Source organism: Arachis stenosperma, chromosome 5 (assembly GCF_014773155.1).
Source record: "Arachis stenosperma cultivar V10309 chromosome 5, arast.V10309.gnm1.PFL2, whole genome shotgun sequence".
In the NCBI taxonomy this organism is placed as follows: domain Eukaryota; kingdom Viridiplantae; phylum Streptophyta; class Magnoliopsida; order Fabales; family Fabaceae; genus Arachis; species Arachis stenosperma.
The window spans coordinates 89,379,915-89,406,315 of record NC_080381.1 but is presented as its reverse complement, the minus strand read 5'-3'; the positions used below and the strand labels follow the sequence as shown (position 1 = coordinate 89,406,315).

At 39.0% G+C, this 26,401-nt stretch overlaps 1 protein-coding gene across 1 annotated transcript; it reads left to right on the top strand.

Moving 5' to 3' along the window:
• Positions 1–1,324: 1,324 nt before the first annotated feature.
• Positions 1,325–3,843, top strand: LOC130981995 (probable UDP-arabinopyranose mutase 1). The gene is made up of 4 exons (XM_057905791.1): positions 1,325–1,796; positions 2,492–2,742; positions 2,854–3,022; positions 3,302–3,843. Exons 1-4 carry the CDS (start codon positions 1,461–1,463, stop codon positions 3,659–3,661), a joined length of 1,116 nt encoding a protein of 371 aa, XP_057761774.1. The 5' UTR covers positions 1,325–1,460; the 3' UTR covers positions 3,662–3,843.
• The last annotated feature ends 22,558 nt before the right edge of the window (positions 3,844–26,401 follow it).

The window sequence follows — 26,401 nt, the reverse complement described above, 5'->3', positions numbered from 1 at the left end:
ATTTTCCTTCCTCCTACACCCACCAACAAACCCTCACTCCATCACTCCGTCACTCCCAACTCGTCGTCGCCGCGCGTCCAGCCCCCGCCGCCCCGCGCACAGCCCCCGCCGCCCCTGCGCACAGCCCCCGCCGCCCCTATGTCCAGCCCCCGCCGCCCCTGCGTCCAGCCCGCCGCCGCCGCCCCGCGTCCAGCCCCCCGCCTCTGCGGCCAGCCCCCCGCCTTCTGCTTCTTCTTATTCTTTTTCTTCTTCTTCTGTAACTAGATTTTTGATGAAATTTGTTGTTGTTGATTTTGTTATGGCTGAAATTTGAATTTCTGAATTTTTTATGAAATTTGTTGTTGTTGATGAAATCTGTTGATGATGATGATGATGATGGCCGAGTGGGGTGAGGGGTGGGAGAGGAGTTACGGTGAGGGAGTGGGGTGAGGGGTGGGAGGAGGAGTTACGGTGAGGAGGGTGGGGGTGGAGGTGAGGGTGGGGGCAGTGAGGGGGAGGGTGAGGTGAGGGGGTTACAGTGAGGGTGGGGGTGAGGTGAGTGGGTGAGGGGTGGGGGGAGGCGGTGAGGGGTGGAGGGTGAGGGGTGAGGGGGTGGGGGTGGGAGTTAAAATCTGTTTGTGTTTGTGTTTGTGTTTATGTTTGTGGTGGTGGTGGTGGTGGTGGTGGTGGTGGTGGTGAAGGTGAAGAGGAGAATGATGATGATGAGGGTAATTTGGTCCAAAAAAATAGAAAAGGACGATTTTAAAGCGTTTTTAAACGTTGAGGATGATTTTAATAACAAAAAAAGGCCGGGGACGATTTTGATTTTGACCCCAGACCTTGGGGACGAAAAAAGTACTTATCCCTTATTATTATTATTATTATTATTATTATTATTATTATTATTATTATTATTATTGTATACCATTATTTAGTATTTGTATAAATGATAAAAAATATAAAATTATTCTATAAAAATTATTTATATTTATGATAATTTTTTTAAATATATTTTATCTTATATGTTTATTGTGTAAATAAAATATAATTATAATTATTTTGTTTATAATGTAAACTAAATAAATAATAGTACACAATAATATAAATCATGTCTAAATTATTTATATGAATAAATAAAATATTTAAAATATTTATTTAAAAATTTATTTTTTGAATTGTAATAATAACTATTTTTTTTTAAATTAAAAGTGATAGTTGAATTTGAAACTTCTATTTAAAAAAGAGAAGATTCTGCTATTTGAAGTATAAATAGTTGGCATAATAATAACTCTAATTACTCACTAGTCAATAGTCATTAATATTATTCTCCCCTCTATAGTCTCTACTTATTCTTTTCAATTTCTAAGTTTTCAACACTATACTATCTATATATGAGAGAGCGCAGACGCACCCACATTTCACGTTGAATACCCATCAATACTCTTTCTTCTTTCTTGTGTTGTATCTGAGCAGCAGCAACAATGGCAGCAGCACCTTCTCCATCGTCAGTGAAGCCCGTGCCTTTGCTGAAGGACGAGCTAGATATCGTGATTCCAACTATCCGAAACCTGGATTTCTTGGAGATGTGGAGGCCGTTCTTCGAGCAGTATCATCTCATCATCGTTCAGGACGGTGACCCTTCCAAGACCATCAAGGTCCCCGAGGGTTTCGACTACGAACTCTATAACCGCAACGATATCAACAGGATCTTGGGACCTAAGGCTTCTTGCATCTCTTTCAAGGACTCTGCTTGCAGATGCTTTGGCTACATGGTTTCCAAGAAGAAGTATATCTACACCATCGATGATGATTGCTTCGTATGAACCTCTCTCTCTCTCTCTCTCTCTCAATTCTTCTGTTCTTTTTGCTGAATTCAATGTGTTTGTGGTTTCGAATTGACCTGCTTAAAGGTTTGGTAAAATTTTGATTTTTATGTCTTTTTTTGCTGGTTGATTTTGGATTTGGGCGTGATTTTCAAATGTGTGGAGTTTGCTTTTGCTTTTGAGGTCACTTACATGGTAGAATTTGGTTCTTTATGGGGTTAGCGTGCATGCTTTATAGAGATTGTGCTAGATCTAGCTTACTATGAGGTTGATCTTGTTTGATTACTTGAGATTGCCGCTATTTCTGTTCAATTATTTGATTTGTTATAGAATTTTAGCTGGAGCTTGTTCTGTTTAGTTAGATTCGGTGAAACTTAACTCTTTTGATCCCTCTCATTGTCTATTTTGAGTATGCGTGAAATGACCAATGTTTAGGGTTTGAATTGAATTGATTTTATTTGATATGAGTTTGATATTGGGATGTATAGTGTCTAATTTTGAAGATTTGTTGACTTGACACTCAAAATCTTGAATTAACTTGTTAGTACTTACAAATCCACTTTAAATGAGATTTGTTTGGTAGATTAACAGATTTCTTTGATAACAACTTGTTTGTTCTATTATTTATATTTTAATTTAAATGTTGTGGGATCTGGTCAATTATTTATATGTTAATATAAATGTTGCAGGTTGCTAAAGATCCATCTGGCAAGGATATCAATGCACTTGAGCAGCACATTAAGAATCTTCTGTCTCCATCCACTCCACATTTCTTCAACACCCTCTATGATCCTTACAGAGAAGGCACTGATTTCGTCCGTGGATATCCTTTTAGTCTTCGTGAGGGTGTCCCCACTGCTGTTTCCCATGGACTTTGGCTCAACATTCCGGACTATGATGCTCCAACACAGCTTGTCAAGCCTCATGAGAGGAACACCAGGTATGTAAATCTGTTGTCTAATTTGAAGCCAATACCAATATGTAGTTTTTAAGGCACTTTGAAATTCATAGCCCTGTTTCAATTGCTGAATTAATAGTGCATATGTTTTAGGTATGTTGATGCTGTTCTGACCATTCCGAAAGGAACATTGTTTCCCATGTGCGGTATGAATTTGGCATTTGACCGTGAGCTGATCGGACCTGCTATGTACTTCGGACTCATGGGTGATGGTCAGCCTATTGGACGATACGATGATATGTGGGCTGGCTGGTGCATGAAGGTATGTTTAATCATATGGTCTGATTCTGTTAACAACACCTTGAATCAAAAGAGTCATGGAACCTTTTTTTATTATCATCAACTGTTAACAGACATAGCTGTTGATTCAATGAGACATTAGATTCATCATAGCACTACGAAAGTGCTAAAGATCTAATGTCTCACATGTCACATACTTCTAAATTGATTAATAGAATATATACTTTGCTAGTTGAATGAAAGAAACTATTTTCCTTTTCATGATCTGAAACTCATGTGTGTTACATTGTTGAATAAACAGGTTATCTGTGACCATTTGGGATTAGGTGTGAAGACTGGTCTCCCATACATTTGGCACAGCAAAGCAAGCAATCCATTTGTGAACCTCAAAAAGGAGTATAAAGGCATCTTCTGGCAAGAAGACATCATTCCCTTCTTCCAATCCGCCACTCTTCCTAAAGAATGCACCTCCGTCCAGAAGTGCTACATTGAGCTCTCCAAGCAAGTCAAGGAAAAGCTTGGCCCTATTGATCCCTACTTTGTCAAGCTTGCTGATGCCATGGTCACTTGGATCGAAGCATGGGACGAGCTCAACAGCCCATCTGACACCAATTCCTCAAAGAAAGCTAATGGAGCTCCTCTTCCTGCTGCTGCTAAGTGAGAGCTTGTAATAGTTGCGGACTGTAGTTTTATTTAAAAACCATAATAGTTCCTTGCCAGTTTTATATATTTATTTTATCATTATTATCATTACCATTTTTGTTGTTGTTATTATGATTAATATTATTATTGCCGAAATTATCAAACAATTTATTCATATTTATGCTGGTATATTTTATGGAAGAGGCCATTGATGGGTATGAAATCCTCCTTTAATGCTAGTTGCTAACCATTAGGGTTTGTATATTTATCATTTAATTTGTAGAAAATAGAAGATTGACGGATTGTGATATTGGCTAGAGCGAGGCAACTGGCAATTGCTATGGTTTTCTTTACTTACTCGGTATTTTCAAATCATGAGTTACAATTAACTGTTGTTTGTGATTTTTTTTTTTAATTTTTCCTCTGTTTTCAAATTTTGTTTTTGGTGAAGGCATAGAATTCAACACATGCTTTCTTTTTCAAGAATATTCTAAATTCTATTGTGTTAGTGTCGGTGGAGCCTTGTCTCCTCTTGGATTTAGTTCCCTACATCCCAGAGTTTCCTCCCTCTTCAAATTTTGTCTCAGTCGTATGATTGGCTTAAATTCAAAATTAATATATAAAGGCAACCAACCCTGATGGAGTTAAGCAAGCAAAGTCGCTAAGAGATCAGGTATTAAGGTTCACTGTTGCAAATACCCAAAATAAAGGTTCATTGTTGAATTGTTAAATAGAAAGATTCAAAATTATTTTACCACTGTGAGGACCAATTTAAATTTAAATGTCATTTAATAAAATATATATAAAATTTCTCTAATGTGTTCGAAAAATAAAAAAATTATTATAAAAAAACTATGAAAAATTTAGTTTTCAATATTGTTTCGAGGGTTACCTGAAATATTAGTTTGGGCCTGAACATGAAGTCCAAACTCCTTATAGGGTAGCGTCCAACTTGTTCTTGCGCCGAGGTGTCGCCATCCCAGTTCCTTGTGTGGAGGTGGGGGGTGGTACCTGCAAAAAACTCCGATACTTAAGTTAGCAAGGGCTCTAAGCAGGTTTTTAGTAGATTAGAACATGTATATACTTGACGGGTGTTAGTGTATTTATAGTAGATTAGATAACCACCTTTGTTGGAGTAGTTCCATCTTTATTGATGGATAACCATTCCCTTTATCTTGGAATTTTGTTAGGATCAATCTTTTAAGAAAGATAGAGATAGTTGGAGAGATTCGGGGAGGCAATTACTTATTTGGATAAGTAAAACTGGACCTTTTTTGTCGTGTCCAACCTCTTAGGAGGTTGGGTAGGTGGGAGATCAAACGATGTCTGTAGGTTGGACTTTATTCCTTTTGAACCTGGCTAAATTATGGGTCAGTGCATGAACAGTGCCTTTGCTCAAGGTCGGGCTTTACAAAGTCGGACTCGAGCAATTAGATGACCAAGTTGAAATGTTGAGCTATGGAGAAGTTGTTCAGTAGTTTTGAGGTCTGAAGCCAAGAAGGTCGGTTGACTCAACACGATTTGAATGATGTAACGTTACTCCGTAACCATTTGTGTGCTTTTGCCATGCGCTAACATCTTGTTGTAGTGTAGTTGTTACTTTGTTGTTTTATAATCTGATATTACAAATCGTTTTAATGTTCTGTGCGACTTGCTCTCTTTATACGACTTGTTTTTGGCCAACTCTTTTTTCTTGAACTGATTTGTATAACTTGTTCTTTTCGAGTTATTTAAGGCTTATAGGCTCTGTATGACTGGTTTTAGCATATCTTGCTTAATCAAAGAATATTTTTTGTCATAATTTCATACAACTCGTTCAATTCGAGTTGCTTTGAGGATGCATGACTTGTTTTAATACAAATCACTTTTTTGAAACTTATAGTTTTGATTTCTTATGACTCGTTTTGATATAAATCGTTTATTTCAAAACTCATAACTATTCCGAGTATAACCTCATCTAGCTCATTCAATGCGAGTAGTTTTAAGGTTTTACAATTTATTTTATTTCAAATTGTTTTAATTAAAATGTGGTTATTTCTTGATCTGATTTCTTACAACTCGTTTAAATTCGAGTTGTTTTTAGGACTTCACAACTTTTTTAAGTACATCTTGTTTGCTTTGAGTCATTTTAAAGTATCAGATCATCTTTATAGCCATCGGACTTCGTTGTTTTGTCTATCGTGGCCCTGTTCGAGGTAGAGCTTTATAAAGTCGAACTCAAGCAAATAAGCAGATAGGATTATCGAATGAAGTCTTTTAATTATTTGTTCAACTCGTTTGATTCGAGTTGTTTCTAGAATGATAGAATTTTATACGACTTGTTTTTAATACAAATCGCTTAGATCATATGGTTATTTTTAACTCGATTTCGTTCAACTCATGAGCTTGAGTTGTTTTAAATCATCAAGCCATATTATAACCATTGGACACCAATTTGATCCTCATCGCTTTATCCGGGCGACCATTAAAAAGCGCGTGATGAGCGGATAATTTATACGCTTTTTGGCATTGTTTTTAAGTAGTTTTTAGTAAGTTCAAGCTACTTTTAGGGATGTTTTCATTAGTTTTTATGTTAAATTCACATTTCTGGACTTTACTATGAGTTTGTGTGTTTTTCTGTGATTTCAGGTAAATTCTGGCTGAAATTGAGGGATTTGAGCAAAACTCTGAAAAAGGCTGACAAAAGGACTGCTGATGCTGTTGGAATCTGACCTCCCTGCACTAGAAATGGATTTTCTGGAGCTACAGAACTCCAATTGGCGCGCTCTCAACGGCGTTGGAAAGTAGACATCCAGGGCTTTCCAGCAATATATAATAGTCCATACTTTATTCGGAAATTGACGACGTAACTTGGCGTTGAACGCCAAGTACATGCTGCTGTCTGGAGTTAAACGCCAGAAAAACGTCATGATCCGGAATTGAACGCCCAAAACACGTCATAACTCGGAGTTCAACTCCAAGAGAAGCCTCAGCTCGTGGATTGATCAAGCTCAGCCCAAACATACACCAAGTGGGCCCCGGAAGTGGATTTATGCATCAATTACTTACTCATGTAAACCCTAGGAGCTAGTTTATTATAAATAGAACATTTAACTAATGTATTTGACATCTTGGGACGCATAGTTCTCAGATCATGGGGGCTGGCCATTCGGCCATGCCTGAACCTTTTACTTATGTATTTTCAACGGTGGAGTTTCTGCACACCATAGATTAAGGGTGTGGAGCTCTGCTGTACCTCAAGTATTAATGCAGTTCTATTTTCTTTTATTCAATTCTCTCTTATTCTTATTCCAAGATATTCATTCGCACCCAAGAACATGATGAATGTGATGATTAAATAACCCTCATTATCATTCTCACTTATGAACGCGCGTGATTGACAACCACTTCCGTTCTACATGCAACAGAGCTTGAATGTGTATCTCTTAGATTCCCCAACAGAATCTTCGTGGTATAAGTTAGATAGATGGCGGCATTCATGAGGATCCGGAAAGTCTAAACCTTGTCTATGGTATTCCGAGTAGGATTCTGGGATTGAATGACTGTGACGAGCTTCAAACTCCTGAAGGCTGGGCGTGATGACAAGCGCAAAAGAATCAATGGATTCTATTCCAACCTGATTGAGAACCGACAGATGATTAGCCATGCGAGTGACAGCCGCAGAGGACCATTTTCACTGAGAGGATGGGATGTAGCCACTGACAACGGTGATGCCCTACATACAGCTTGCCATGGAGAGGAGCAAGAAGAATTGAGTTGAAGCAATAGGAGGGCAGGCGTCCTTGAGCCATACAGTATCTCCATATGCTTATCTGAAATTCCCACCAATGAATCTGCATAAGTGTTCTATCCCTTTTTATTATTTCATTTATTTCTTATTATTAATTTCCGAAACCATAAACAATTTTAATCTGCCTGACTGAGATTTACAAGGTGACCATAGCTTGCTTCATACCAACAATCTCTGTGGGATCGACCCTTACTCACGTAAGGTTTATTACTTGGACGACCCAGTACACTTGCTGGTTAGTTGAACGGAGTTGTGAATTCAACCAGTGCCATAAAAGACTTCATCTCAAAATAGTTAGAACATGGATCACAATTTCGTCCACCAAGTTTTTGGCGCCGTTGCCGGGGATTGTTCGAGTATGGACAACTGACGGTTCATCTTGTTGCTCAGATTAGGTAAATTTTCTTTTCAAAAATCTTTTTCAAAATTTTTTCTTTTATTTTTCGTTTTTCCTAACATTATTTTCGAAAAAATTAATAAAAATCCAAAAAAAAAGAAAATCATAAAAACCAAAAATATTTTGTGTTTCTTGTTTGAGTCTTGAGTCAATTTTTAAGTTTGGTGTCAATTGCATGCTTTTAAAAAAAAAATTTTTTTTTACATTTTTCAAAATTCCATGCATTCATAGTGTTCTTCATGATCTTCAAGTTGTTCTTGACAAGTCTTCTTGTTTGATCTTGATGATTTCTTGTTTTGTGTTGTTTGTTGTTTTTCATATGCATTTTTCGTTTGTTAGAGTCCATGCATTAAAGATTTCTAAGTTTGGTGTCTTGCATGTTTTCTTTGCATCAAAAATTTTTCAAAATTATGTTCTTGATGTTCATCATGATCTTCAAAGTGTTCTTGGTGTTCATCTTGACATTCATAGTGTTCTTGCATGCATCTTGAGTTTTGATCCAAAATTTTCATGTTTTGGGTCATTTTTGTGTTTTTCTCTCTCATAATTAAAAAAATTCAAAAATAAAAAAATTATCTTTTCCTTATTTTTCTCATTATTTTCGAAAATTTGAGTTGACTTGGTCAAAAATTTTTAAAATTAGTTGTTTCTTACAAGTCAAGTCAAATTTTCAATTTTAAAAATCTTATCTTTCCCATTTTTTTTTATATTTCTCGAAAATTTCAAAATTATTTTTCAAAATATTTTCAAAATCTTTTTCTTATCTTTCTATCATTTTTTCGAAAATATGCTAACAATTAATGTGATTGATTCAAAAATTTGAAGTTTGTTACTTTCTTGTTAAGAAAGGTTCAATCTTTAATTTCTAGAATCTTATCTTGTAGTTTCTTGTTAGTTAAGTCATTTTTAAAATTAAATCTTTTTCAAAATATCTTTTTATTAAATTTTTTTATCTTATCTTTTTATCATATTTTTAAAAAAAAAAAATTATCTTTTTCAAAATTTGATTTCAAAATATCTTATCTAAACCTCTTACCTTCTTATCTTTTCAATTTTGATTTCAAATCTTTTTCAATCAACTAACTAACTTTTGTTTGTTTCTTATCTTTTTCAAAACCACCTAACTACTCCCTCTTCTATTTCGAAAAATATTCAAAAATTCTTTTTAATTAATTAATTGTTTCAAATTTTAATTTCAATTACATTTATCTCTAATTTTCGAAAATCACTAACCCCTTTTTAAAATTATTTTCGAAATTCTCTTTCTTTTTTCTTCTTCTATTTAATTATTTGTTTACTAACACTTCTCTTCACCTCTTCATCTAAAAATCCGAATTCTTCTTCATTCTTCTACTCCCTTTTTCTACTAACATAAAGGAATCTCTATACTGTGACATAGAGGATTCCTCTTTCTTTTCTTGTTTTCTTCTCTTTCATATGAGCAGGAACAGGGATAAAAGCTTTCCACCTCTGAGTCTTGGGAGATGGAAAGACTAATATAAGCCGTCATAGCTCAGTGGTAGAACATGTGGCTGCAAATCAAGGGATCCCTGAGATACCTCAGGGGATAAGTTGTCCTCCACACAAATATTGGAAGCAACTAAGGGGAGGAACACCAAAATTACTAGGAATCAAGCAACAAAGGCAAGGAAGGGACATAGAAGAGCTTAAAAACATTGTTGGACCTTCAAGAAGAAGACGCCACTAAAGGTGGATTCATTCCTTGTTCTTTATTTCTTTCTGTTTTTCGGTTTTTAATATTGTGTTTATCTATGTTTTGTGTCTTTATTTCATGATCATTAGTATGTAACCATGCCTTAAAGCTATGAATAAATTCCATTAATCCTTCACCTCTCTTAAAAGAAAAATGTTTTAATTCAAAAGAACAAGAAGTACATGAATTTCGAATTTATCCTTGAATTTAATTTTAGTGATGTGGTGACAATACTTTTTGTTTTCTGAATGAATGCTTGAACAGTGCATATGTCTTTTGATCTTGTTGTTTATGAATGTTAAAATTGTTGGCTCTTGAAAGAATGATGAACAAAGAGAAATGTTATTGAGGATCTGAAAAATCATGAAATTGATTCTTGAAGCAAGAAAAAGCAGTGAATAGCAAAAGCTTGCGAAAAAAAAGAGAAAAAAAAATGGCGAAAAAAATTAGAAAAAAAAAAGAAGAAGGAGCAGTAGAAAAAGCCAATAAGCCCTTAAAACTAAAAGGCAAGGGTAAAAAGGATCCAAGGCTTTGAGCATCAATGGATAGGAGGGCCCAAGGAAATAAAATCCAGGCCTAAGCGGCTAAATCAAGCTGTCCCTAACCATGTGCTTATGTCATGAAGGTCCAAGTGAAAAGCTTGAGACTGAGTGGTTAAAGTCGTGATCCAAAGCAAAAGAGTGTGCTTAAGAGCTCTGGACACCACTAACTGAGGACTCTAGCAAAGCTGAGTCACAATCTGAAAAGGTTCACCCAGCTATGTGTCTGTGGCATTTGTGTATCCGGTGGTAATACTGGAAAACAAAATGCTTAGGGCCACGGCCAAGACTCATAAGTAGCTCTGTTCAAGAATCAACATGCTTAACTAGGAAAATCAATAACACTATCCAAAATTCTAAGTTCCTAAGAGACGCCAATCACTCTAAACTACAAAGGAAAAAGTGAGATGCCAAAACTGTTCAGAAGCAAAAAGCTACAAGTCCCGCTCATCTAATTAGAATTAATATTCATTGATATTTTGGAATCTATAGTATATTCTCTTCTTTTTATCCTATTTGATTTTCAGTTGCTTGGGGACAAGCAACAATTTAAGTTTGGTGTTGTGATGAGCGGATAATTTATACGCTTTTTGGCATTGTTTTTAAGTAGTTTTTAGTAAGTTCAAGCTACTTTTAGGGATGTTTTCATTAGTTTTTATGTTAAATTCACATTTCTGGACTTTACTATGAGTTTGTGTGTTTTTCTGTGATTTCAGGTAAATTCTGGCTGAAATTGAGGGATTTGAGCAAAACTCTGAAAAAGGCTGACAAAAGGACTGCTGATGCTGTTGGAATCTGACCTCCCTGCACTATAAATGGATTTTCTGGAGCTACAAAACTCCAATTGGCGCGCTCTCAACGGCGTTGGAAAGTAGACATCCAGGGCTTTCCAGCAATATATAATAATCCATACTTTATTCGGAAATTGACGATGTAACTTGGCGTTGAACGCCAAGTACATGCTGCTGTCTGGAGTTAAACGCCAGAAAAACGTCATGATCCGGAATTGAACGCCCAAAACACGTCATAACTCGGAGTTCAACTCCAAGAGAAGCCTCAGCTCGTGGATTGATCAAGCTCAGCCCAAACATACACCAAGTGGGCCCCGGAAGTGGATTTATGCATCAATTACTTACTCATGTAAACCCTAGGAGCTAGTTTATTATAAATAGAACATTTAACTAATGTATTTGACATCTTGGGACGCATAGTTCTCAGATCATGGGGGCTGGCCATTCGGCCATGCCTGAACCTTTTACTTATGTATTTTCAACGGTGGAGTTTCTGCACACCATAGATTAAGGGTGTGGAGCTCTGCTGTACCTCAAGTATTAATGCAGTTCTATTTTCTTTTATTCAATTCTCTCTTATTCTTATTCCAAGATATTCATTCGCACCCAAGAACATGATGAATGTGATGATTAAATAACCCTCATTATCATTCTCACTTATGAACACGCGTGATTGACAACCACTTCCGTTCTACATGCAACAGAGCTTGAATGTGTATCTCTTAGATTCCCCAACAGAATCTTCGTGGTATAAGTTAGATAGATGGCGGCATTCATGAGGATCCGGAAAGTCTAAACCTTGTCTATGGTATTCCGAGTAGGATTCTGGGATTGAATGACTGTGACGAGCTTCAAACTCCTGAAGGCTGGGCGTGATGACAAGCGCAAAAGAATCAATGGATTCTATTCCAACCTGATTGAGAACCGACAGATGATTAGCCATGCGAGTGACAGCCGCAGAGGACCATTTTCACTGAGAGGATGGGATGTAGCCACTGACAACGGTGATGCCCTACATATAGCTTGCCATGGAGAGGAGCAAGAAGAATTGAGTTGAAGCAATAGGAGGGCAGGCGTCCTTGAGCCATACAGTATCTCCATATGCTTATCTGAAATTCCCACCAATGAATCTGCATAAGTGTTCTATCCCTTTTTATTATTTCATTTATTTCTTATTCTTAATTTCCGAAACCATAAACAATTTTAATCTGCCTGACTGAGATTTACAAGGTGACCATAGCTTGCTTCATACCAACAATCTCTGTGGGATCGACCCTTACTCACATAAGGTTTATTATTTGGACGACCCAGTACACTTGCTGGTTAGTTGAACGGAGTTGTGAATTCAACCAGTGCCATAAAAGACTTCATCTCAAAATAGTTAGAACATGGATCACAATTTCGTCCACCAGCGCGACTCGAGATGTTTCCGCTTTGTCGAGTATAAATTGGTGCCTTGGGTGAAGGGATTATACGCTTATTCCCTCTCCTTTCTAGTTTTTACAAGGTTGTCATCCTTGTATATGATACAATTCATTTCACCCAAGCTGTTTTAATTAAAGGATTGTTTTTACGTTTTGATTTTGCTCAAAATGTTTACAATCCGTTTTTTCCTTTCCAACTTGTTTCTGTAAGAGTCGTTTAGTTGAAGGGTTATTTTTCTTGTCATTTTTGTTTTTACCCTTTTGATTTTTTACAACTCATTTTATGTTGAGTTGTTTCAATTTTGCTTTAGTGATTCATTTTGATACAAATCACTTTTTAATGCTTTGCTTTAATGATTTGTTTTGATACAAATCACTTTTAAAGCTTTCCTCTCAGGTTGACACGATTGGTGCTTGATACAAGTTCGTTGTCTAAGAACTGGAGTTTTCACGAAATCCCACTTTAATGAAATAATAATCTAACTGCTCGAAATAGGTTCAAAAATATAGAGGTGTTGTTTTTAAAATATAAAGGTGAAATTTGAATTCAATGAATTTTTCTGAGTTGGAAAATGTATCTTTTGTAAAAATGAGTATCGAGGTTTAAGCCGTCAGTACCGCCTCTAGTCTGTTTGGTACTTTGTATTTTAGAAAAATAAGATTTTAAAATTTAATTTATTATTTTGAAAGGACAAAAATAATTTAGAATGTAAAACCGGGCACTAATTCTAAAGGTTTTGGCCCAAAGTGGGCCAAACAGGCCAAAAACGATAACGGGTTGGACCGGGTCCAAGAGAGATGAGAGAGAGAGAGAGAAATGCCGATTGAGAGAGAAGGGAGAAGAAAAGGGGTGTCACTATTCATTGTCACCTTCCGGGAGCTATAACATGAGCTACGATGCTCTGATTGACGAGCCGTTTGTGGTCATGCGAAGCTCTCATTGAGCTCTTCATTTCTAGTGAAGCTTTGTTGGTAAGAAATCGAAACTCAAGCTCTAGTTTCCATCCCTAATAATTCTGTATTTTTGGGTTTAGTTTTTGAGTAAGTTTTGTAATTTTGGTTGTTTATGTGATCTCTAGTAGCGAGTAATTGTTGAGTTTTATCCCTAATCTCGTTGGATAAGATAAGGTCCCACTAAATTCTTGTGTTTAATTGTTTTTGGGCTCCCTAAGCTTGATGTTGGTATGTTATATGATTTTAGATTGAGTTTTGGAGCTTGTTGGAGTGATGCTTGGTGGTTTTGAGCTTGGTGGCTTTGCTTGGTGTTTTGAGTTGCGTGGGAATCAACCAAGGCATGGTTTTAGTTCTTTACGTAATATGTAATGTTTCTAAAAACATAGGCTAGTAGACTGACGAACGGATTTCCTATCGGTAAAGAAATTCACAAATATATAATCGCGTTGCAAGTATAGCTTCTAAACCAACAGAAAATCCTTTCGTACAAACGTTTGGTTGTCACAAGTAACAAACCCAATAAAATTTATAAACCGAAGTATTCAAACTTCGGGTCGTCTTCTCAAGGAATTGCAGGGAAGTATGATTTATTATTGGTTATGAAAACCAATATTTTTGAGTTTTTGAAAGGTTGAATGAGAAAAATTGATTGCAGGGAATTAAATCAATAGTAAAGAAAAACTCTTGGCAAAGTGTGAAAACTGGAAGTCCTATCCTAGTTATCCTTATCCCACTAAGTCAACCTCTAACTATGAAGGTAAGTCAAGTGGATAAATCAATTTAACACCTAAAGTCCTAGTCAACTCCTGAGGAAATACTAGAGTTATAGGAATCTAAATCAATCAGCAAAGACATCAATTATCAATAACGATGAGTTTGTTAACTCAAGAGTCACCAATTAATCAACTCAAGCCAAAAGGGGAAAATAAATCATAAATAGAGTAAAACAATCATGAGTCTGAAATACCTCAAATCATATTAATTAAAAAATTCTAACATGAAAAGTTCATAAACTAAATTGAGAAAATAAATAAAAGGAACATTGAACCTGTGATGAAGAAGAAATAATCCTAATAAGATAAATTCTAATCCTAAATCCTAAGATAAATCCTAATCCTAAGAGAGAGGAGAGAGCCTCTCTCTCTCTAAAAACTACATCTAAATCCTAAAACTATGTACGAATGTATGTTGTATCCGTCCTCTTGATGGATGGATGGATTTCCCAATTTATAGCCTTTAATCTATGTTCTCTGGGCTTGGATCTGGGTAAAAAGGGTTTAGAAATCGCTGGGGCCGACTTCTGTAATTTTCTGCACGTGGGGTCCGTCACGCGTCCGCGTGGGTCACGCGGTCGCGTCATCTGGAGTTTTGCTTTTACACGCGGCCGCGTCAGTCACGCGTCCGCGTCAGTTGTGTTACGCGCGAGTCACGCATTCGTGTCATGCACGCGTTCGCGCAGATGCCAGTTTACGCAAAGCACGCGTTCGTGTCGTCCTTGTGTTCACGTTGCTGCCAGTTTCTCCAAAAACACCATTTTGTGCTTTCCTTCCGGTGCACGAAATTGCAATCACACTTTTGCAATCCGCACAACTAACCAGCAAGTGCACTAGGTCGTCCAAGTAATACCTTACGTGAGTAAGGGTCGAATCCCACGGAGATTGTTGGTTTGAAGCAAGCTATGGTTATCTTATTATTCTTAGTCAGGATACCAACAACAGTGTTTTTCAAGTTCAATTGTAAAAAGTGAAAGGGCATAAAATAAATAATTGTTACTCAATAATGGAGAATATGTTGGAGTTTTGGAGATGCTTTGTCTTCTGAATTTCAGTTTTTCTCTTGTACTCCTCTTCACACATGCAAGGCTCCTTCCATGGCAAGCTGTATGTAGGGTGTCACCGTTGTCAATGGCTACTTCCCATCCTCTCCTTGAAAATGGTCCAAATGCTCTGTCACAGCACGGCTAATCATCTGTTGGTTCTCGATCATGTCGGAATAGAATCCATTGATTTTTTTGCGTTTGTCATCACGCCCAACAATCGCGAGTTTGAAGCTCGTCACAGTCATTTAATCCTTGAATCCTACTCGGAATACCACATACAAGGTTTAGACTTTCCGGATTCTTATGAATGCCACCATCAATTCTAGCTTATACCACGAAGATTCTGATTAAGAAATCTAAGAGACATTCATTCAATCTGATGTAGAACGGAGGTGTTTGTCAAGCACACATTCGTGGATTGAGGAAGGTGATGAGTGTCACGGATCATCACCTTCTTCATAGTGAAGCGCAAATGAACATCTTAGATAGGAACAAGCGTGTTTGAATGGAAAACAGAAATATTTGCATTAATTCATCGAGACGCTGCAGAGCTCCTCACCCACAACAATGGAGTTTAGAGACTCATGCCGTCAAAAGGTATATAATTCAGATCTAAAAATGTCATGAGATACAAAATAAGTCTCTAAAAGTTGTTTAAATACTAAACTAGTAACCTAGGTTTACAGAAAATGAGTAAACTAAGATAATTGGTGCAGAAATCCACTTCTGGGCCCACTTGGTGTGTGCTGGAGCTGAGACTTAAGCTTCTCACATGCCTGGGCTATTTCTGGAGTTGAACGCCAGGTTGTAACCTGTTTTTGGCGCTGAACTCCAACTTGCAACCTGTTTCTGGCGCTGAACGCCAGACTGCAATATGGAACTGGCGTTGAACGCCAGTTTACGTCATCTATCTTCGTGCAAAGTATGAACTATTATATATTGCTGGAAAGCCCTGGATGTCTACTTTCCTACACAATTGAGAGTGTGCCAATTGGACTCTTGTAGCTCCAAAAAATCCATGCCGAGTGCAGGGAGGTCAGAATCCAAAAGCATCAGTAGTCCTTTTTCAGCCTGAATTAGATTTTTGCTCAGCTCCCTCAATTTCAGCCAGAAAATACCTGAAATCACAGAAAAGCACACAAACTCATAGTACAGCCCAGAAATATGATTTTTGCCTAAAAACTAATAAAAATCTACTAAAAACTAACTAAAACACACTAGAATCTACATGAAATTACCCCCAAAAAGCGTATAAAATATCCGCTCATCACAACACCAAACTTAAACTGTTGCTTGTCCCCAAGCAACTAGATAAATAAAAGAGGATAAAAAGAAATTAAGAAGCAATAATATCTCAGAGTTTTAAGTGAAGCTCAGATTCTAATTAGATGAGCGGGGCTAGTAGCTTTTTGCTTCCAAACAGTTTTGGCATCTCACTTTATCCTTTGAGATTCAGAATGATTGGCATCCATAGGAACTCAGAATTCAGATAGTATTATTGATTCTCTTAGTTTAGTATGTTGATTCTTGAACACAACTACTTTATGAGTCTTGGCCGTGGCCCTAAGCACTTTGTTTTCCAGTATTACCACTGGATACATAAATGCCACAGACACATAACTGAGTGAACCTTTTCAGATTGTGACTTAGCTTTGCTAAAGTCCCCAATTAGAGGTGTCCAGAGTTCTTAAGCACACTCTTTTGCCTTAGGGACAGCTTGATTTAGCCGCTTAGGCCTGGATTTATTTCCTTGGGCCCTCCTATCCATTAATGCTCAAAGCCTTGGATCCTTTTTTTTACCCTTGCCTTTTGGTTTAAAGGGTTATTGGCTTTTTGCTCTTGCCTTTTTCTTTCTTCTTTCTTTTATTTTTCGCAAATTTTTTTTCGCAAGCTTTGCTTCTACTTCACTGCTTTTTCTTGCTTCAAGAATCAATTTTATGATTTTTCAGATCATCAATAACATTTCTCTTGTTCATCATTCTTTCAAGACCCAACAATTTTAACATTCATAAAATTCAATATAAAAAATATGCACTGTTCAAGCATTCATTCAGAAGACAAAAAGTATTGCCACCACATTCAAGTATTGCCAAGAATTTTCCTTATTAAGAACTCAAAAAAAGTATTGCCTCTTTATTCTAGAAAGCTACTATTTTATTCATGTTTGATGATGATGAGGAAAATAAATTATAGCTTAATTGGAGATAAAATCAAAATAGAGATACTAAGTACTACTACTAATATATAACTTCTAAGGTAGATTCACAATAAGAACAGTTATCACAAAGTTGAGGCAAAGATTAGGACTCAACAACCTTTATTTTTGGAAGTGGATGTTCCTCTAGTCTGTGGGGTGCTTGGTCCTTCAAGAGATAATTTCTGACGCTTCAGTTCCTTCAATTCACATCCTTTTTCTTCCTGTTCCCTTAGGTGCCATGATCTTGATGAGTTTTTAGCTCAGTGATCATGGCAAATCACACCAAACTTAGAGGTTTGCTTGTCCTCAAGCAAAAAAAAGGAAAGGAGAGGAATAGAAGGAGAGGCAATTTCGAAATTCAAAAGATATGATGAGTTGAAAAAGATATGAGAAGAGATTAAAAAGATTTGAAAAGAATTCAAAAAGATAGATGAGTTTTGAAAAAGATTTGAAAAGAAATTAAAGAAAAATCAAGAAATATGTTTAGGATTAAAATTTTTTTGAAATTGAAGTTGAAAGATGAGAGTTTGTAACATGTTTATGCAAGAAATCATGAATTGAAACATGAAAATTGGAAAAAATTTGAATTGAAAATGAAATTACCTCCTCCCCACAATCCTGGCGTTAAACGCCCAAACGCTGCATGTTTTGGGCGTTTAACGCCCATTTGTAGCCTCTCCTGGGCGTTCAACGCCCAGCTGTTGCTTCTGGCTGGCATTGAATGCCAGGAATTCCTTTGTCATTGGGCGTTTTTCTGAACGCCCAGGACGCTGTAAATCTGGCGTTAAATGCCTGGAAGGTGCTTCTTTTGGCGTTCAACGCCCAGAAGAAGCTTCTTTCTGGCATTTAACGCCCAGATTGCTATCTCTACTGGCGTTGAACGCCCAGTAGATGCTTCTTTTGGGCGTTCAACACCCAAAATAGCTCTTACTGGCTTTTTCGCACCAGTGAGCTTCTTTTTGCTGTTTTATCCTCTGAATCCTTCTGTAACTCTGTGAACTCATGCAATTGCCATTTTACCTTGAAGAAAATTAATATGAATCTATAAAAATCAATAATTGAAAAATAAACTTTGTTAATGGCTGGGTTGCCTCCCAGCAAGCGCTTCTTTATTGTCTTTAGCTGGACTATTACTGAGCTTTAATCAAGTCTCAGTTTTGAGCATTCTTGCTCAAAATTTCTTTCAAGATAATGTTTGACTCTCTGTCCATTAACAATGAACTTTTTAGAATCATTATCCTGAAACTCTACGTATCCATATGGTGACACACTTGTAATCACATATGGATCTCTCCACCGGGATTTCAATTTCTCGGGAAATAATCTGATCCTAAAATTAAACAGCAGAACTTTTTGCCCTGGCTCAAAGACTTTGGATGACAACTTCTTATCATGCCATCTTTTTGCTTTCTCTTTGTATATTTTTGCATTTTCGAAAGCATTGATTCTAAATTCCTCTAGCTCATTTAACTGAAGCAATCGTTTTTCTCCAGCTAACTTGGCATCAAGGTTTAGGAATCTGGTTGCCCAGTAGGCCTTATGTTCCAGTTCTACTGGCAAGTGACAGGCTTTTCCATACACAAGCTGGTATGGAGAAGTTCCTATAGGGGTCTTGAATGCTGTTCTGTATGCCCACAGAGCATCATCCAATCTTCTTGCCCAATCCCTCTACGGTTAATCACAGTCCGTTCCAGGATTCTTTTAATTTCTCTATTAGAGACTTCAGCTTGCCCATTTATCTGTGGATGATATGGAGTGGCCACCTTGTGGCTAACTCCATATCAAACCAAAGCAGAGTAAAGCTGTTTATTGTAGAAATGAGTGCCTCCATCACTGATTAGTACTCTAGGGATACCAAATCTGCTGAAGATATGTTTCTGGAGGAATTTCAGCACTGTCTTAGTATCATTTGTGGGTGTTGCTATAGCTTCTACCCATTTAGATACATAATCCACTGCCACCAGAATATAAGTGTTTGAGTATGATGGTGGGAATGGCCCCATGAAGTCAATACCCCATACATCAAACAACTCAATCTCCAAGATCCCTTGTTGAGGCATGGCATAACTGTGAGGCAGATTGCCAGATCTTTGGCAACTATCACAATTAAGTACAAACACTCGGGAGTCTTTATAGAGAGTAGGCCAGTAGAAGCCACATTGGAGTACTCTTGTGGCTGTTCGCTCACTTCCAAAATGTCCTCCATACTGTGATCCATGGCAGTGCCAGAGGATCTTCTGTGTTTCTTCTTTAGGCACACATCTACGAATTACTCCATCTGCATATCTCTTGAATAGATATGGTTTATCCCAAAGATGGTACTTTGCATCCGTGATCAATTTCTTTGTTTGCTGCCTACTATACTCTTTGGGTATGAATCTCACTGCCTTATAGTTTGCAATGTCTGAAAACCATGGCACTTCCTGGATGGCAAAGAGTTGCTCATCCAGAAAGTTTTCAGAGATCTCAGTAAGAGGGAGGGATGCCCCTTCTACTGGTTCTATTCGGGACAGGTGATCTGCTACTTGGTTCTTTGTCCCTTTTGTGTCTCTTATTTCTGTATCAAACTCTTGCAGAAGCAACACCCATCTGATGAGTCTGGGTTTTGAATCCTACTTTGTGAGTATATATTTAAGAGCAGCATGGTCAGTGTACACAATCACTTTTGATCCTACTAAATAAGATCTAAACTTGTCAATGGCGTAAACCACTGCAAGTAACTCTTTTTCTGTTGTTGTGTAGTTCTTCTGTGCATCATTTAAAACACGACTGGCATAGTAAATAACGTGCAGAAGCTTGTCATGCCATTGTCCCAACATTGCACCAATGGCATGGTTATTGGCATCACACATCAGTTCAAATGGTAATGTCCAGTCTGGTGCAGAGATGAGTGGTGCTGTGACCAGCTTAGCTTTCAGAGTCTCAAATGCCTGCAGACACTCCTTATCAAAGATAAATGGTGTGTCAGCAGCTAGCAGATTACTCAGAGGTTTGGCGATATTTGAAAAATCTTTTATAAACCTCCTATAGAATCCTGCATGCCCCAGAAAGCTTCTGATTGCCTTAACATTGGCAGGTGGTGGTAATTTTTCAATTACCTCTACCTTAGCTTGATCCACCTCTATTCCCTTGCTCGAAATTTTGTGCCCAAGGATAATTCCTTCAGTCACCATAAAGTGACATTTTTCCCAGTTTAAAACCAGGTTAGTCTCTTGGAACCTCTTTAGAACAAGTGCTAGATGGTCAAGACAGGAGCTGAATGAGTCTCCAAATACTGAAAAGTCATCCATGAAGGCTTCCAGAAATTTTTCCACCATATCAGAGAAAATAGAGAGCATGCACCTTTGAAAGGTTGCAGGTGCATTGCACAGGCCAAATGGCATCCTTCTGTATGCAAATACTCCGGATGGACATGTGAATGCTGTTTTCTCTTGATCCTGGGGATCTACTGCAATTTGATTATAACCTGAATATCCATCCAGGAAGCAGTAGTATTCATGACCTGCTAGTCTTTCTAGCATCTGGTCTATGAATGGTAAAGGGAAATGATCCTTTCTGGTAGCTGTATTGAGCCTTCTGTAATCAATACACATACGCCACCCTGTAACTGTTCTTGTAGGAACCAATTCATTTTTTTGATTATGGACCACTGTCATGCCACCCTTCTTAGGGACGACTTGGATAGGGCTTACCAAGGGGCTCTCAGAAATAGGATAAATAATCCTAGCCTCTAGTAATTTAGGGACCTCCTTCTGCACCACCTCCTTCATGGCTCGGTTCAGCCGCCTTTGTGGTTGAACCACTAGCTTAGCATCACCCTCCAATAGGATCTTGTGCATGCATCTGGCTGGGCTAATGCCCTTAAGATCACTAATGGACCATCCAAGAGTTGTCTTATGTGTCCTTAGCACTTGAATTAGTGCTTCCTCTTCCTGTGGCTCTAAGGTAGAGCTTATGATTACAAGAAAGGTATCACCTTCTCCCAGAAATGCATATTTCAGGGATGGTGGCAATGGTTTGAGCTCGGGTTTAAGAGGTTTCTCCTCTTCCAGAGGGATTTTCAGAGGTTCTATTATTCTCTCTGGTTCCTCCAGATCAGGCTGAACATCTTTAAAGATATCCTCTAGCTCTGATTCGAGACTCTCAGCCATATTGACCTCTTTTACCAGAGAGTCAATAATATCAACGCTCATGCAGTCATTTTGGGTGTCTGGATGCTGCATAGCTTTGACAACATTCAACTTAAACTCGTCCTCATTGACTCTCAGGGTCACTTCCCCTTTATGTACGTCAATGAGGGTTCGTCCAGTTGCTAGGAAAGGTCTTCCTAGAATGAGAGTTGCACTCTTGTGTTTCTCCATTTCCAGTACCACAAAGTCAGTGGGAAAGGCAAATGGCCCAACCTTGACAATCATGTCTTCAATTACGCCTGATGGGTATTTAATGGAGCCATCAGCAAGTTGGAGACATATATGGGTTGGTTTAACTTCATCAGTCAACCCAAGCTTTTTGATAGTAGCTGCAGGTTTTAGGTTAATACTTGCCCCAAGATCACATAGAGCTTGCTTGGTACAAGTACCTTCTAATGTGCATGGTATCATAAAGCTTCCCGGATCTTTAAGCTTCTCAGGTAAGCTTTTCAGAATGACTGCACTGCATTCTTCAGTGAGGTAAACTTTCTCAGTTTTCCTCCAATCCTTCTTATGACTTAAGATCTCTTTCATGAACTTAGCATAAGAGGGTATTTGCTCAAGTTCCTCTGCAAACGGAATCTTTATTTCAAGAGTCCTGAGATAGTCTGCAAAGCAGGCAAATTGCTTATCCTGTTCCACTTGGTGGAGTTTCTGAGGATAAGGCATTTTGGCTTTATATTCCTCAACCTTAGTTGTTGTAGGTTTATTGCCTACAGATGTGGGTTGAGAAGCCTTTTTAGAGGAGTTGCTATCAGCACTTGTATGTGTCTGATCTCTCACTGGCGTTTGAATGCCAGGGGTGGAAGCTGGAGTGGCGTTAGACGCCAGCACCTTACCTGTTTCTGGCATCTGAACGCCAGAAGTATGCTTCCTTTGGGCGTTCAACACCAGTTCCTTGCTTGTTTCTGGCGTTGAACGCCAAGACTGAGCATGGGTTGGGTGTTCAACGCCAGCTTTCCACCCATTATCTGGCGTTTGAGTGCCAGAGTTATTCCTCTCTGGGCTCTGACTGTCCTCAAAGGGATTTTGGGTAGCAGTCTGCTCATTTCTTGGCTTCCTACTGCCTTGAAGTGAGGTATTTAATGTTTTTCCACTTCTTAATTGAACTGCTTAGCATTCTTCTGTTATTTGTTTTGATAACTGCTGTTCTGTTTGCTTCTACTGCACTTCCATATTCATATTAGCCATTCTTATTTCTTGTAATATCTCTTTGAATTCGGCTAGCTGTTTTGTTAGAAAATCTAATTGCTGATTGAATTCTGTAACTTGTTCCGCAGGACTGAGTTCAGCAGTTACTGTTTTAGCCTCTTCTTTCTTGGAAGATTCATTGCTTAGGTACAGGTGCTGATTCCTGGCAACTGTATCAATGAGCTCTTGAGATTCTTCAATTGTCTTTCTCATGTGGATAGATCCACTAGCTGAGTGGTCTAGAGAAATTTGAGCTCTCTCTGTAAGCCCATAATAGAAGATGTCTAATTGCACCCACTCTGAAAATATTTTAGAGGAGCATTTTTTTAGCATCTATCTGTATCTCTCCTAGGCATCATAAAGGGATTCATTATCTCCTTGTTTGAAGCCTTGGATGCTCAGCCTTAGCTGTTGTTCCGAGGGTTACCTGAAACGTGTAGCTCGGTCTTCTGGCAAGGCCCGAGGTGGGGGGTCTGTGACCCGAGCTGGTTGTGCTGAACGGCGGGGGGTTGTACCTGCAATGACACTCCGATGCTTAAGTTAGCATGGGTCCAAGCAGATATCAAGTAGAATTAGAGTATGAGTTATACCTGGGTGCTCCAGTGTATTTATAGTAGTTGGCTGCGATCATCCCTGGATAAGATATTCTTATCTTATCTTATCTTTTGGGAGATTCATCTCTATCTTTGCGGAACCGCCTTTCCCAGGCCCTTTCGGCCTTTAGGTTTTGGGCTTAGTTCCTTCTGATGGGCCTTTCTTTGGCCTGTTTGTCCGAGGTCCGACCTCGAACGTGGGCCTTGGGTCGAGGTCGGGCCTTCTATCAGCATTACCGAGTTTGGAGAGCTCGGTCAGGGTATGAACAGTGCCCCTGCCCGAGTTCGTCTTTTTTCGGAAGGTCGAGCTCGGGCATAGTAGTTTTTCAGAATTTGAAAACGGTCGTTTCAGCATTTATTGCTTGTTACCGTTTTCTTCCTCGATTTCCGTGCGGCGCTCTGTGGAGGCTTTATTTATTTGCCCCTTTCTTCATTTTTCTTTGTTTATTCATCACTTCTTTTCGAGCATCTTCTCTTCTTTCTCTCTGTTCTTCGTCTTCCATTTTTTGTGCGTTTTTTTCAGAGTTCTTTTCTGCGCCGCCGTTTTTCCTTTCGTCGGAGCTCGTCGCTTTCTTCTTTTCCAGGTTTGCTTTTTTCGCTTTTATTCTTCGTACGCTTCTTTTTTCTGATATCTTCTATGCCCGGGTTGCCCCGAAAAGAGGCGCCGCTATTGCTTTGTATGTGTGTGTGGGGGGACTCTTTTCTCCGATCCATTTTTGTTATTCGAGTTGCTGCCTTCTTGTTTGTAAAAGAACTTTGCTTTCTTTTGTTTTTGTTGAATTTGGTTTTTCTGCCTTTGTGTGATTTTTGTCTTGCTGTTGTATTCTTTCTTTGTAGGCAAGATTTTTTTTTTTATGTCTCGAAAGGTGTTTCAAGCAATGTCGACCAAGATTCCGAGTGGTCTAGGTTGGGTAGATCCTGCTCCTTTAAGGGTCCCGTCTGTTGTAGATTCTGAGTATCTGATTAGGTTCCGTAGGGAGTGTAGTATTTGTGAGAACAGGGAGTCTGAGCGGGATTACGAGTTAGCAGCCCCGGAGTCCGAGGAGAGGGTATGTTTTCCGCCGTTAGAGAGTTCCGAGAAACTTTTCTTCTATGCTTATGATTGTTTCTTCTCCAAGCTAGGTGTCCGTCTTCCTTTCACCGACCTGGAATCCGAGGTCCTTTGGTCTTGTAACCTTGCCCCTACACAACTCCATCCGAACTCTTGGGCGTTTTTAAAGCTTTTCCAACTTTTGTGTCAGATTTTAGGCGTCTCCCCTTCTGTTTCTCTTTTTTCTTATCTGTTTGTACTGACGAAGCCGGGGTCGGGTGCTGGGAAGGTGTCCTGGGTTTCGTTTAGGGCTAACCAGGGTAGGAAATTTTGCACTTTGTATGATGAGTCGTTTCACGATTTCAAAAACTATTACTTCAAAGTCCGGGCTGTTGGAGATGTCCGACCTTTTTTCTTAGATGAGAGTGGGGAGCCTTCGTTTCCTCTTTGTTGGCAAGAGAGTGTGGTGTCGGTTAAGTACACTTTCGAGAGTCTAGATGAGGTGGAACAGGCTTTCGTTGGTGTGTTGAGCAGTCTATGGGGTCGGGCACCTCACTTGGATACGAAGAAAATGTTGGGAGATCCAAGCCTTCTCCGTTCCGAGTTAGGTAGTTCCCGACCTCTTTTTGAGATTTCATTTTCATATTTTGACTTTGTTTTGATCTTTCTGTTTGATAACCTCTTTGTTTCGTTTCTGCAGAGATGTCTTCTCAGGCTGATTCTATGAAGTTTCTCCGTCGAGCGAAGAAATCTGCGGCATCTCGGAATATCGAGGCTGAAGCTTCTCCCCGACCTTCTCCGCAGAAGACTACAATTGGTGTTCAGACTCGGTCGAAGACCATTCCGGTCCCTCAGTTCCGAGCTATAACTCAGGATCCTCCGACCTCCGGACCCGGTCAGCTTTCCCCGACCTCGACCTCGGGTCCTCCCCCCAAGAAACAGAAGACTTCCCGAGAGCCTGCTGGTTTCAATGACAAGGATTTCGATGCTCTCGGTTGGGTTGAGCAGCACATTCTTCCTCAGACTTTTATTTCTACTGATGATGCGTCCATGGAGCATCACTTTCAGTATATGGCGCGGAGTTGTGTTCGGGTGGCTAGCCTTCATGCCGCCATTGCTCGGGAGTTTAAGAAAGCTCCCCTTGGGGCGACCAGCTCCCGACTTGAGAAGGCCCGGTCCGAGCTTGATAAGGTTAGTCAGCTGAAGGATGCTAGGATTGCCGAGCTGGAGGAGTCTTTGGAGGAAGAGAAGACTAGGGCTACCGCGGCTGTGGCGGTGGCGAAGACGTCTGAGGAGATGGCGAGGGTGGCGACGGAGAACTATACCAAGCTGTATGCTGAGCTTGTGGAGACGAAGGAGAAGCTGCAATCTGCTCGGGATGACTTTTATGAGCTGGAAGATAATGTGGCCAAGGGTATGGATGCTATGTTTGTGAATTTGAGGGATCAGGTCCGGGTTCTTGCTCCCGAATTGGATCTCAGTTTGTTCAGTACGGATAACATGGTTGTGGAGGGGAAGATTGTTCTTGCCCCTGTTGAGGATGAGGTTCCGATGTCCGACCCCAAGGCTCCGGTGTCCGACCCGAGGCTCCGGTCGTGAACCCGACTTCACCTTTGGCCGAGGATAGAGTTGGTATGGAGGTTCCAAGCGATGGTGCTGTTCCTGCAGTCCCGATATCCATGTTTCAGCCAGGTGTTGATGCGGAGTCTGGAAAGGGCCTTGATCCTCTGTAATTTTTTGTACTTTTTGTGCTTTTGCCCGACCTGTGGGCTTTTGTTTTTGGATGTTTTCTGCAAACATTTTGGACACCTGTTCTGCTATTTTAGCTACTCTTGTAGCTTTATTATGCCATGCTTTGTGTTTCGATTTGTCTTGTTCCGCTTTTATGCTTTTTAGTTGTTCTCGGATAACAACTTTTTAGCTAGCGTTTTGACTTCCCGCTTTTTGCTTTTTTAGTTGTTTTTTGGGTAACAACTTTTTAGCTAGCGCTTTGACTTCTCGCTTTTTGCTTTTTAGTTGTTTTTGGGTAACAACCTTTTAGCTAGTGCCTTGACTTTCTCGCTTTTTGCTTTTTAGTTGTTTTTGGGTAACGACTTTTTAGCTAGCGCCTTGACTTTCTCGCTTTTTGCT